Source organism: Pezoporus flaviventris, unplaced genomic scaffold (assembly GCF_033815535.1).
Source record: "Pezoporus flaviventris isolate CSIRO_AGI_PZ_B2104156 unplaced genomic scaffold, CSIRO_AGI_Pfla_v1 ptg000023l, whole genome shotgun sequence".
Classification (NCBI taxonomy): domain Eukaryota; kingdom Metazoa; phylum Chordata; class Aves; order Psittaciformes; family Psittacidae; genus Pezoporus; species Pezoporus flaviventris.
Genome location: NW_026892571.1, coordinates 9,917,000 through 9,929,106, shown reverse-complemented (window position 1 = coordinate 9,929,106; position 12,107 = coordinate 9,917,000). Strand labels below are relative to the sequence as shown.

At 43.4% G+C, this 12,107-nt stretch overlaps 1 protein-coding gene across 1 annotated transcript in view; it reads right to left on the bottom strand.

Moving 5' to 3' along the window:
- The window catches only part of ERGIC1 (endoplasmic reticulum-golgi intermediate compartment 1), a 58,700-nt gene that overhangs the window by 34,788 nt on the left and 11,805 nt on the right, over positions 1-12,107 (bottom strand). Inside the window, exon 2 of the mRNA XM_061456668.1 lies at positions 1,327-1,388. Within this exon, the coding sequence (XP_061312652.1) occupies positions 1,327-1,388 (62 nt within the window). The remainder of the gene's footprint in view (positions 1-1,326; positions 1,389-12,107) is intronic.

Genomic DNA, 12,107 nt, shown 5'->3' with positions numbered 1-12,107 from the left:
CAGAAGCACAGAATAGTTGAGGCTGGCAGGGACTTCTGAGATCATCCCATCTAACTCCCCTGCTCAAAGCAGGGTCAGTGACAGCAGGCTGCTCAGGGTCAGGTCTAGTTGGTTTTGAGTATCTTCAGGGATGGAGACTCCACATCATCCTGGTGAACCTATTCCAGTCTCTGACCATCCTCACAGTAAGGAGTGAGATACTTCTTTAGCTCACAAAGAGCTTTCCTTTGTGTCCATTGATTCACTGGTACTGAGTCAGTTCAATCTGATGCCTGCTCTCATCAAGGGATATGACATCACTCACGTCAGCAATGACATACAAGGCTACTGACCCGTCTACAGGAATGGATGAATGAAGCACAGCTCCACGATCAAAGGAAATCACTGTTCAGTGGAACAGGAAGCTGCATTAGGCATTCGATTACAGGACTGGCAGGACCAACCTGATCAATGTTTACCACTCTGCACAGTGCGCTCACTGCATATAATTGTGTGAAATTGCATTACTCAGCCCACAGCCTCCCTCAGGAGGAGGAAGGAAGGAAAAGGGGCCCAAGGCAAGAGATTTGTATCAGCCAAAGTCTATGTATTGATACATGGGAGTGAGAGTGGATTGCTGTCGGTGGTTTTTGACCAAGCAAATTTTCTTCTTTAGAAACATGACAAATAACAACAAAATAAGATCTCTGCTCATTAGTCCACCTACAACATCAGATGAATTTCCTGAGTATGCTGTGAGAGAAATACGTGTTTCCCAAACCAGCTTCACTGCCAGCCACCGCATACTGCCACCCACCCTGCTCCTTACTGATCCGGAACCTGGATTCCTCACTTGCAGTAGTTGGGTTCCTCCAGTCTCTTCAACAAGCAAACGCCTGGGTACACTAATTGTGAATGCAACCGCTACCAGTTGTTTTCCACACTAACTGAGGGGAAACCTATCAGGAGGGGTAAAAAGCCCTACAGTCATCAACCTGACCAGTGTTTGGTGCAGACTCACAGTTTCTGTTCATGGGAAGACACTAGCAAGAAGCTCTCTGCCTACTGCAGTAGCTAGCAGAGTGGGTATTTCAGTGCTAGCTTTCAGGACCTCCCTTTCATGACAACTACTTTTTGTTGTTGAGATTCCAAATCCAGGCAAAGCACTCCAGAGTTTAGTACAACCTGACAGACTGGGCAAAACGAGTTGTCTCAGCAACAAAGGATATACTTTCCTGTATTTAATATCCCTTTAAAAAAAAAAAAATCACCTGGAGACAGAGAAGCCAAATGATCTTTAATACTAGACTGGGGTATACAAGGACATCAAAAAGAAGTGTTACTTACTAATAGCCCCTGTGTAGGTTGGCTGTGTAAGGTCTTTTGGCACCTTCCTGTAGATGTCAAACCTGAAAGAGGACAAGCAACAGCCATAAAACAGGTGGAACATTTCAATGCATTTCATGTCCCCACAGGGATGAATGATGCTGAACTTTTTCCATCCAGGTTTCCAACATTTTTTTCAGTTTGCAGAAGGATATGACAAGGAAAAGCAAAACAAAACCCCTTTTTCTTTTGTACAATTATGTAACTGTGCTCCTTTTTGGCTCCAATTTCCAAAGAACTTCTCTCCACCTCCCTCCGCTTTGCTGTCATGGATCTGTGCAATCTGAACCGTGAGAGGTGCCAGAGAAGAAGTCATGCTGGACGAGTTTATAGACCGCCGTAAAAGGAAAAGGATACTCTGCAGACTCCTGACTGAAGAGGCCTGGCAAAAAGAGAGTTAGACATAACCAGTATTGCCCCTTGTAGTTTGCATCCCACAATAGCCAAAACCTGACAATACCAAAGTCAGCGATCAGGGTGTCGAGACACGAAACCTACCCTTGGACATCAGATACACAAGAGACATTAACCCAAGAAGTTTGCTACTCCCCCACCAAAACCCAGCTTAATATTAGACCGCTGTTTTGATTCAGTCATATCTTTTAATATCCATGTGGCTCGGCTTTGCTATTTTAAACTCTCCATGGTTAAACTTTCACTGCCCTTATGTTAGCTGTATTATTTCCTACAACCTTGTGTTCCTGCGCCTCCAGCCGCAATGCAGCTCTGACATCAGTTTTTCCACCACTCAATAAAAATTAATTAATGCATTAAAACACACACACACACCCTAAAGAAGGAAGTGACTGATTCTCCCCCAAAATAGACTTTTTTGGATATACCACAAGTGGGTGAGATTTGATGCTTTTTCCAGCTCTGGAGATACATGAGAGACAGCAGCTTCCAAATTTGTATTCTATACTGCATCAAGATGAAACACCCCCATGTTTATTCAGCAGTTTCTACTACACCAAATATTACACTGAGAGTTTAAAAACTAGATCCTCTTTTCTTCACTCTTCATTTGTTGAGATCACTTGCAACTTGGAGACACTCTGGGGGAACAAAACAGCGTTTGCCCTGCATGAGATTTGGAGGACACTGTCACTGTGATTCATTCAGGAGCTGAAGCTGGCGGAAGGAAGGATAAGAGAGGGAAGGAGAGCAGATATAAAGATAGCTCATCTGCCCAGCTCAAGTCCTGAACAAGCTATGTAATCACTGAACTGTTCCAGCAACCCACTGCAGTACACATGACAAAGCATGCTGCACAGGCTACGCATGGAGCTATAAGTTTTCATGACTCTATTCACTGCCATCTCTGAAACAGATCAGTAATATTCCTGAACCAAACAGTCCATTTATGGTTTTCCAGCTGCCCTGAGAACATCTGGAAAGTGTTGTTTACATTCCTTCCACATACACCAAAGCAATAGCAGCAGCAGATGGTAAAGCAACCCAGAGTAGCTGCTGACTTCATGGTCTCACAGGCAGAACTACCAGAATTAGCTGATGGCTCCTGCTTACAGCCCATTAAACGCCGAAAGCTGGCACTGTCTCGCCAAAGTGACAATAATAGATCAACAAGGCTAAAAAAGCCAAGAGAGAAAGAAAAAGAGGGAGAGAGAGCGTGAGCAGGTGAACACACAAAGGCTGCTGAGTGTGAGGTGAACAATCAGAAATAGGAAATAGCTCTGTGCTGGATTCAGTAAAAACAGCAGCATGTGGATACTATAAAAGGGAGTTTGTTCTTACAATGCAAAATATTTACTCATATTAAAATGATGACCCATCACAGGATTGAAAAAAAATAAAAAATTAGCTTTTTAAATAACTCAGTGGAAAGTTGATGTCATGGCAGAGTTCTCTCCTCTCAGACTGCCAGTTTAATCACATCAGTGACACCCAAACCCACAGATTAAGTTTTACATGGTGTAAACTAGGATTAGGCATAGACACTGCGGAAAGCAACCAATGGCTCCCAGCCACATCTGTTGCCTGGCTTTAAGTGCTCAAAAAGCAGTTCACCATCTCTGTGCTACTCTGCTTCCCGTCTCTTCTACCACAACATTACATTCCCCCTCTTTTCTACTACCATGACACACATCTGAAAAGGGCTTAAGCAAGTCTCGGGATCTGATTTGCCTGGAGTTCTATGAACTGCTGGGTCTACACCTACAGGCTCAAACCTCCAAGAAAGCACAGTACAGCACACTGAACAGTTGTCATGTGAGGTCCTTAACGGACCTTAAGGATCACTTAATGTATGAGCACAATGAGAGTACACAGCCTGCTAGGCAAAGAACACCAACCAGTGTCGCAGCCATCAATTTACAGGATAGAATCATAGAATCATAGAACAGTTAGGGTTGGAAAGGACCTTAAGATCATCTAGTTCCAACCCCCCTGCCGTGGGCAGGGACACCTTACGCTAAATCATATCAACCCAAGGCCTCGTCCAACCTGGCCTTGAACACTGCCAGGGATGGAGCATTCACAACCTCCCTGGGCAACCCATTCCAGTGCCTCACCACCCTAACATGAAAGAATTTCCTTCTTATATCCAACCTAAACTTCCCCTGTTTAAGTTTTAACCCGTTACCCCTTGTCCTATCACTACAGTCCCTAATGAAGAGTCCCTCTCCAGCATCCCTATAGGCCCCCTTCAGATACTGGAAGGCTGCTATGAGGTCTCCACGCAGCCTTCTCTTCTCCAGGCTGAACAGCCCCAACTTTCTGTGCCTGTCTTCATATGGGAGGTGCTCCAGTCCCCTGGTCATCCTCGTGGCCTCCTCTGGACTTGTTCCAACAGTTCCATGTCCTTTTTATGTTGAGGACACCAGAACTGCACACAATACTCCAAGTGAGGTCTCACAAGAGCAGAGTAGAGGGGCAGGATCACCTCCTTCGACCTGCTGGTCACGCTCCTTTTGATGCAGCCCAGGATACGGTTGGCTTTCTGGGCTGCAAGCGCGCACTGAAGCCAGGTCATGTTCATTTTCTCATCAGCCAACACCCCCAAGTCCTTCTCCAGAGGGTTGCTCTGAATCTCTTCTCTGCCCAACCTGTAGCTGTGCCTGGGATTGCCCCGACCCAGGTGCAGGAGAGGCACATACAACAAGAGTACAGAAAAAGCCAGGAGAACTGAATAAAGCTTTTATGGCTTTGTTCTGTAGAATTAACACATTTTTAGATAAGGACAGACACTACAGAATAGCATAGAATTGAGAGTGGACAATGTACACAAAAGGGGCAATAAGAGCAGACTGGATGGTAAGGAGGAAGGAGGAAAGCCCAGTTGGAATCTTACGGATGAATGCAGAGGCTTGAAGGATGATATCCAGAACCTGATTCAAGCAACAGAAGGGAAGGCAAGCAGGGGAGGTGTGTTTAAACTTGCAGAAGGATGCTGAAATGATGACAAAAATAAACATTAACAGCAAGGGAATGGAAAAAGACAAGTTTGGAATAAGAGACAAACGCTGCTGGCTTGATTTTGCTCACTGACACACAATACCAGTAAATCCAAGAGACCACTGGTCCAAAAGTAAAAGGACTGGCTATATGCAAGTATCCTGGCAGAAAATTCATTTGCTTGGAAAAGACATGCTGTGAATTAGGAAGGTTTATGCTTTGGCAAAGGAACGATACTCTTCACAGTACCAGACATCTTCCCATAAAGCATATGATGCTGGCCACAGCTTGAGAAAGTACCATTTATTTAGTCTGATGCGGGATGGTGAAAACAGCAGTTGGGCTTACAGAGAGAAAGGTAAGCTGGATGCCCAAAAGGACAGCAAGACATTGAACTTTGATAAGAATTATGGATATGCTGGCATGGCCAGAGAAGAGAGCTATTTTGTTAACTCTGAATTAAACTCTGAGATAGAAGAAGATAAAAAATGCATAGGATTCAATGAGAGCTTAAAAAGTATGTGAGACAACAGAGAGACAAAAATCCCAGCAATAAGTAGAAGATGGTACCCCAAAGAAGGCCTCATCAAACTTCTCAAACAAATCTGTGAACTTGTTACTCTAACAGGAGACCATAAGCCCCAAGAAATGAGAGATCTGTGAACACCACAGCTCTTATCAGACTTAAGGGTTAAAAATCCAACCAACTTTTAAATCTTTACAAGACAAACCTGCCTCTTTTTGCCACTGGCTTCTTGCCTCTCTCACAGAGCTCAAAGCAATTTCAGGGGAGAAAAGGATGAGGATTAAGACACCACAGACGATGTGTAATGTATGAGGGAGGAGGCCAAGGAGTTGCATGCATGGTAAAGGGGAACAGGTTTTACTTGCCCTCAGGTCAAATGTTCCTGCAAGCACCTGCAGTAAAAATTCCAATAAGCCTCCAGGTTCCTGAGGCACTGGTCACTTGGAAGGGTATTTGTACCCTGGGAACAGAGAGAAACCTTGTTCTCTGTACATTGCAAAAGCTGCATTACGAATTTCCGATACTAGCACATTCAAAGCAGTGGAAGATATTACAAATGCGGGAGGAAGACTGGATGTTCAGAAAGGTTACACAAGCCAGCTCATAATGCAGCGAGACACACTGTACTACACGGTGAATATCCACTTCCATAGTCTTGTACTCATAGCCTAAATGACCAGGAGAAACCAGGGTGTAGATTTACAGCATATTCATCACCTCAGAGTAACTGCTACATGAACTCTCTTAACCTGCAGTGCTGTGCAGCAGTCTGCCCTGCTTTCACACTGGGATGTATTACTTTACACTTACGAAGCGTGCACATGAACAGTTTCCACAGGAGAGCCAGCATGTTATTTATATATAGCTTTTGGCAACTTTCTTCCTTTGCTCAGAAGGACAAGACTTGTAAGGCAAAGTAACATCTTTGAATCAATCAACTGACATAGCTGCACAGTGGAAACAAACTCTCTGCTAGGAAAGTTCTTCCTCCAGGTCATATGTATCCTCAAAGGGAAGGCTGGACCTTTCAATACCAGAATACAAGGCTAAAGATAGAACTAGGCTGTCATCAGCATAACAAAGGAATTTCCTGACCCATCTAGTCTATCTATTGGGTTTTTTTCTTTTAATGGAAAGCATGGTTACAAACAAACCAAAAAAGAAAGCAGTTTGGCAATACCAGAGTTTTGCAGGAACCAACATCCATAACTAACACGAGGGAATGCTACAATACCTTTTTCTCAGTCCTATGCTTAAAGGACTTAAAATCCTTTCTCACTTTCCAGACTGGAAAGTCAACCAACTGGTACAGCATTGCAAAAGAGAGGCACAAGCATCATTCCTAAATAGGTTCAAACAGAGTGTTCGCAGACCTTTACATGATTAAGCCAGGTCTGAGGCAGAATTCCATCTGTCAAGACAGGTGTGCAAAAGTCCCCTCAGAAACACTGAAGTTACATGTTTGGTCTCATCTTATTGCAGTTGCACAAGTGAGTGGTGAGGTAAAATTGCAGATAGGTGCACCTCGATGGAGCCAAACAAAAGGATGACAGATTTAAAGTGCCGGTAAGCATTAGAAGGACTTCAAAAGCTGTATCTAGACTAAAATGGGCTGTGGCTATTCAAAAGTCTTTTTCTTCAGACAGAAGTATATACTCTGCATCTTCACTTTTCAGGATTGCCTAGAGCCACAGAAAGCAACAAAGTGTTTAACAAGCCAGATTTAGATGCAGTGGTGCTCATCTGAGTGGGACAGCCACAAATGATGATGTCCAAGGCTGGAGGGTATGCAGAAGCAATGGTAGGTCAAACTCTATAGAACAAAGCAAACTGACATCACCAGCACTGGGGTGATTCCTGACTTTCCTTTCAAATCTGTCGGATTGACAGTACAAGCCAGGGACAGGGAGGGCAGAAGATGACTAGTCAAACACTGTTTTTTTTCTAGGGTAGATACTTCAAATGCCTGCCCTATGAATGGGGATGAGCTCATCCCCTCAGCAGGAGCTGCTATGGGCAGAGCTAACTGCCAAGGTGTGCTTTATATACCTGAACAGCTTCAAGTCTGGATCTGAAATATTTCAGGAAAGGAAGTAAGAAATACATTATTTCACTGAAGATTACAGCCCCTCCAAACAGAAAGTAAGACGCTGTTAACTTTTTCATGAGCAAGAAGCAAAGAACTTGAGGCAATAAAAATATATCAATAATTAGAACTAACCAGGCATTGGTTAAATCTGAATGTCTTGTAGCAAAGGGTTACTCTCAAACCTGAAGGAGTTCACATCAGAGAAGGAAGAACACTAATTCCTCCTTCAGTTTACAGCATTTCTGCAACCCTCAAGTATGCCCACCCCTACCTGGCATAAACAGAGGAGCAATGCACTGGCCATGTCACCTAGGCAGATATTCAGAGCACAGCTTATAAATCTCCCTATACTACTGATTCACTGTGTGGAGTCACTGCAAAGAGACAGCAGCTGCTTTAGGTCTGTCTGTGGAGCACTGAAACACAACTCTGGAGCGAGCAGCAGTGGGATGTTTTCATGTTTCCTTCTGCAAGGTCTATTTTTACTGATTTAGCTAAGGGGCAAGGGAAAGATTGTTTTGCGGCTCTTGGACTATATTTTGGATTCCAGTTAATCAAGTAGCCAAGCAAAAGTACAACACATTCACATGTGGCACCTGGTCACAGAACAAAATTCAGGCACCATAAATCAGCAGCGAACAGATTAATTTTCATCCATTTCCACTCCTCAGATGATTCAGAAATTTAGCTTTAATACTCACAGACAGGGGAAGAACGTTTTTGTTCTTCAGGCAGGTTACATTTCTCCTCAGAACAAGTAAATACTTAAACATTAGTCTTTTTGAAGCATAGCGGCTCTATCATAGGTATTTTTGCAGCACATACTGAAAGGGGAAGGTATTCAGAGGACCCATTCATTACAAGAAATTACATTTCAGATGTCAAAGATTAAAAATAAAATAAAATGAAACCCCCAGTATCATGGCTGACATTCTACCTTTAGCAGGTCAGTGGTGGCGTAAATACATCATGTCATCTCGTCTTAGCAGCAAGGGTCCATGGCTGTGATTCACACAGAAGAACGTGGGTGTTGAAACAACGCTTATTCTTCACCTCCCAGATTAACCAGCTTTTAGAAGTACCCTCCATTTTTCTGCAGATACCACATTTGAAGTCGAGGTCACTAATTCCCGGTGACATTACTCACTCTCAATAACAAGTCAAGGAACAACAACCTTAAGTTTATTACACATGAGTAGCTTTGAGATCTCTTTGAAAAAGAGCCGGCCTGGTGCTGCTGAACTGAATTGCTTCATTAACAAATAACTTTGCTTGAGGTGAATGCAAGAATAGCACGTTTAACAGCAGAAACATAACTTCACTATTAAGTTAACCAAACAACTAACAATTTTACAGCAGATTTGTTTAAAGTAAACAAATGGGGAATTATCAAGTACAGATACAAAAAGTTTATATTGAAAACATTATAAAATTGGTATGGTTACTGCAATAAGAAATTAGAAGAACTTTGGAGTCAGTGCTTGCATTCCAACACACTGCATGTTGGGAGACCTAGTACTGGACAAGTGTTCATTGATTATGAATTGAGAGCAATGGCTCCATCATAATCTATCAAATAGCGTAATGTCTTTCAAAGAGAAGAAAAGAGGTGTGGGGGAGATGTCCCCAGCATTTACAAGATACAGGGGACAACTGAGATATCCAAGAAAATGCTGACTGGTGGGTGAATCCTCGCAGCCTAAACAGTCCCAAAAGGCTTCCAGGGTACGCAAATACTCCATCCCTGATTACTTCTTGGTAAGAAACGTGACTGCTCTGAGAAACAGAGGGGATGCAGGCTGAGAAAGGCAAGGCTTCTGTGACACATACACAGAGGGACAGATTGGTTGCCAGAAGAGATGAACAATAATACATCTTCCAAAGCTGAGATGGCTTCCTGGATCAACAAAAGCCCTTGGTCAAGGGCTCAAGTTTAAATCACATTACAAAGGAGCAAAGAAATAATAAACCCTGTATTCAGCAGCAGTTGGCTCTTAAGTGGGAGGCTGTAGGTCACTGATATGGGCTGTACCACTCAGACTTCTGTTGAGATTTCCTCACACAATATCTACGTATCTGCAGTACAGCTTAACTCACTCTCAAGACAGCTGTGTAAACCAGAAAGCAGGAGTAAGTCTGTCTTTTCAGAACCTTCCCAGAGACATGACTATCACACTAAAACCACTGACCCTTTTGTAGAGCAAGAAAGCAAGTTCTCAAACCTAGCATGCCAGCTAACACTGAATTTGCAGGCCAAGATCTCTATTCGATGAAGTGAAACAAGGTTAGGTTAGCCTTTTAAGGACTATTTCATGCAAGAAAAGTTTCCCTGCCACTGCACAGGGCAGTAACAAGCTGATTAAAGCAGTTTGCAAAATCTGTTTCCCCTTCTGCTTCTGCTCGTGTGCTGGTAATACCCTTACCCATTTTAACAGCAAGTAGCACAGCTCCTGCAAGCTGGAGATACATTCGAGTGCAATATTGCTGCTGTTTTTTCCCATGTGTCAAGTCCTTCTTGCAAACCAAAGTGAATCAGAGTATGGCTGCAGGCCTCAAGTATCAAGAAACAAGCAGGCATGATTAAGTATTTCTCCACACACACGCCGATTCCTGACTAACATAACAAAGAACTTGCCCGTTCCTTACAAAGTCCATTCATTATGTACTCACCAGTAAATGGAGTTACAAGTGAGAGAATTTCTACCGTTACATAGTATACTGGCTGTTTTAAGGAATGTAATGGCACAGAGGTAGGCAGAGCAGACACATTAAGTTTTATGAAACTTGTTCTTCAATTAAAAAGAGGAAAAAGGTGCTTTTTGTGAAGAGAAGATAAAGCACTCAATTACACTGGGTTTCTTTTTCAGATGGATAGGAAAACTGCTACACAGTGTATTTCTAGGAACATATTTCATAAAAACAACAATCCCAGACTGCTTTTGATGAAAACTACATGCACTGTGGAAGGTACACAAAAAGCAAGGCAGCTGCCAAACACAACTTTGGACAGTCAAGCCTGTGCCAGCAACCATTTCATCTTCAATAAAAGTCATCTTGAGGAAGCTCTGTCTGATAGCAGGTTAGAAAACATCTAGTGTCTCTTCTTTGAGAGCATTTGCCATTTAGACCTTCTAAATAAATTCATTTTTAGGCCACATGCCTCTGAATTACACCAGACTCTCTAATTACTTCATGCAGACATCAGTGAATCCAAGCAACTAACAATGTCTGTTCAGCTGCCATTGAAGAGACGAACCATCCTTAACTTTGAAAAGGATTAATTTTCCCTGGAGACAAGGGCATAGCCTTAGGATTTGTCACTCAACACACTTCTTCCTCTTGCCATTTCCTATCTGCCTCCTTGAACATTTCTATTGTATTGCTATATTACAGACAGATGGCTCAGAGATGGTTGGTTCAATCACCATTATTTGGCTCTACACAAGAGCTATAGATCTGATACAGAGACACACAACCAGCCCACAAGATTTGTATAACTGAATCTATTTTTAAGTCTGTCTTTTCAGGACAGAAGAGGTGCATTAGAAGTTCAGGAAACCAAGGGGGTGTGAAGTGGGGAGAGGAGAATGAGCAACGTCAACCCCACTTCAGGAAACATGTTTAAGTGCACATGAAATGAGCTGGAACACTGGCGCTGAAGAGTTTTCAACCAGTATGGGCTACCACACAACTTCCTTTCCTTTTATCACTGCTGCTACCACCTCTAGAAAAGCATCCCTAGAGACAGCAGAGGAGGTTATGGACTATGACTCATTCAATACCTGCTGCTATTAAGGCTCTTAGCAGAGATACCACTTTTAGTTGAGAATACAGCAATTCACTTTGCATAAAATGCTTTATCATTTACACAGAGGGCACAGGAAGCAGGAAGAAACTGTCATGATAAATGTAAATTGGATTAAGTCCATCTGACATTCAAAGGTGACTGCGCACAAATAGACTTCATTTTCTCCCCCAAGCAAAACTTTAGAAGAAGCTGGTGTTACAAAGCAGAATTTAATCACCATGTCTGCTCAGAAACTTCCTTCTTCCCCCCAAATCAGTGTAGCTTGGAGGCAAAAGGAGGGAAAACAAAACAAAGCACTGGACATCACAGAATGGTTTGGGTTGGAAAGGACCTTAAAGCTCATACAGCTCCAACCCCCTGCCATGGGCAGGGACCCCTTCCACTAGAGCAGGTTGCTCCAAGCCCCTGTGTCCAGCCTGGCCTTGAACACTGCCACGGATGGGGCAGCCACAGCTTCTCTGGGCACCCTGTGCCAGAGCCCCAGCACCTCACAGGGAAGAGCTTCTGCCCAAGAGCTCATCTAAACCCACCCTCTTTCAGCTTAAAGCCATTCCCCCTTTGTCCTGTCACTACCTGCCTTTGTCAAAAGCCCTCTCCAGCTTTCTTGTCAGCCCCTTTAGGCACTGGAAGCTGCTTTACGTTCTCCCTGAAGCCTTTTCTTCTCCAGGCTGAACAAGTCCAACTCTCTCAGCCTGTCTTCATGGAAGTGCTCCACCCCTCTGACCATCTTCATGGCCCTCCTCTGGGATTCACATATCTTCTATGAGAATTCATGGAATCAAAAGGAAGCTATGGAGAGACTGTTGTCAGAGCAAGATCATTCAGGCTGGAGCCTAATGGCAGAAGAGAAACACCCATCAGTACACAGTGGTATTTCTAGAGAAACCTTCCCACTAAAGGCATGC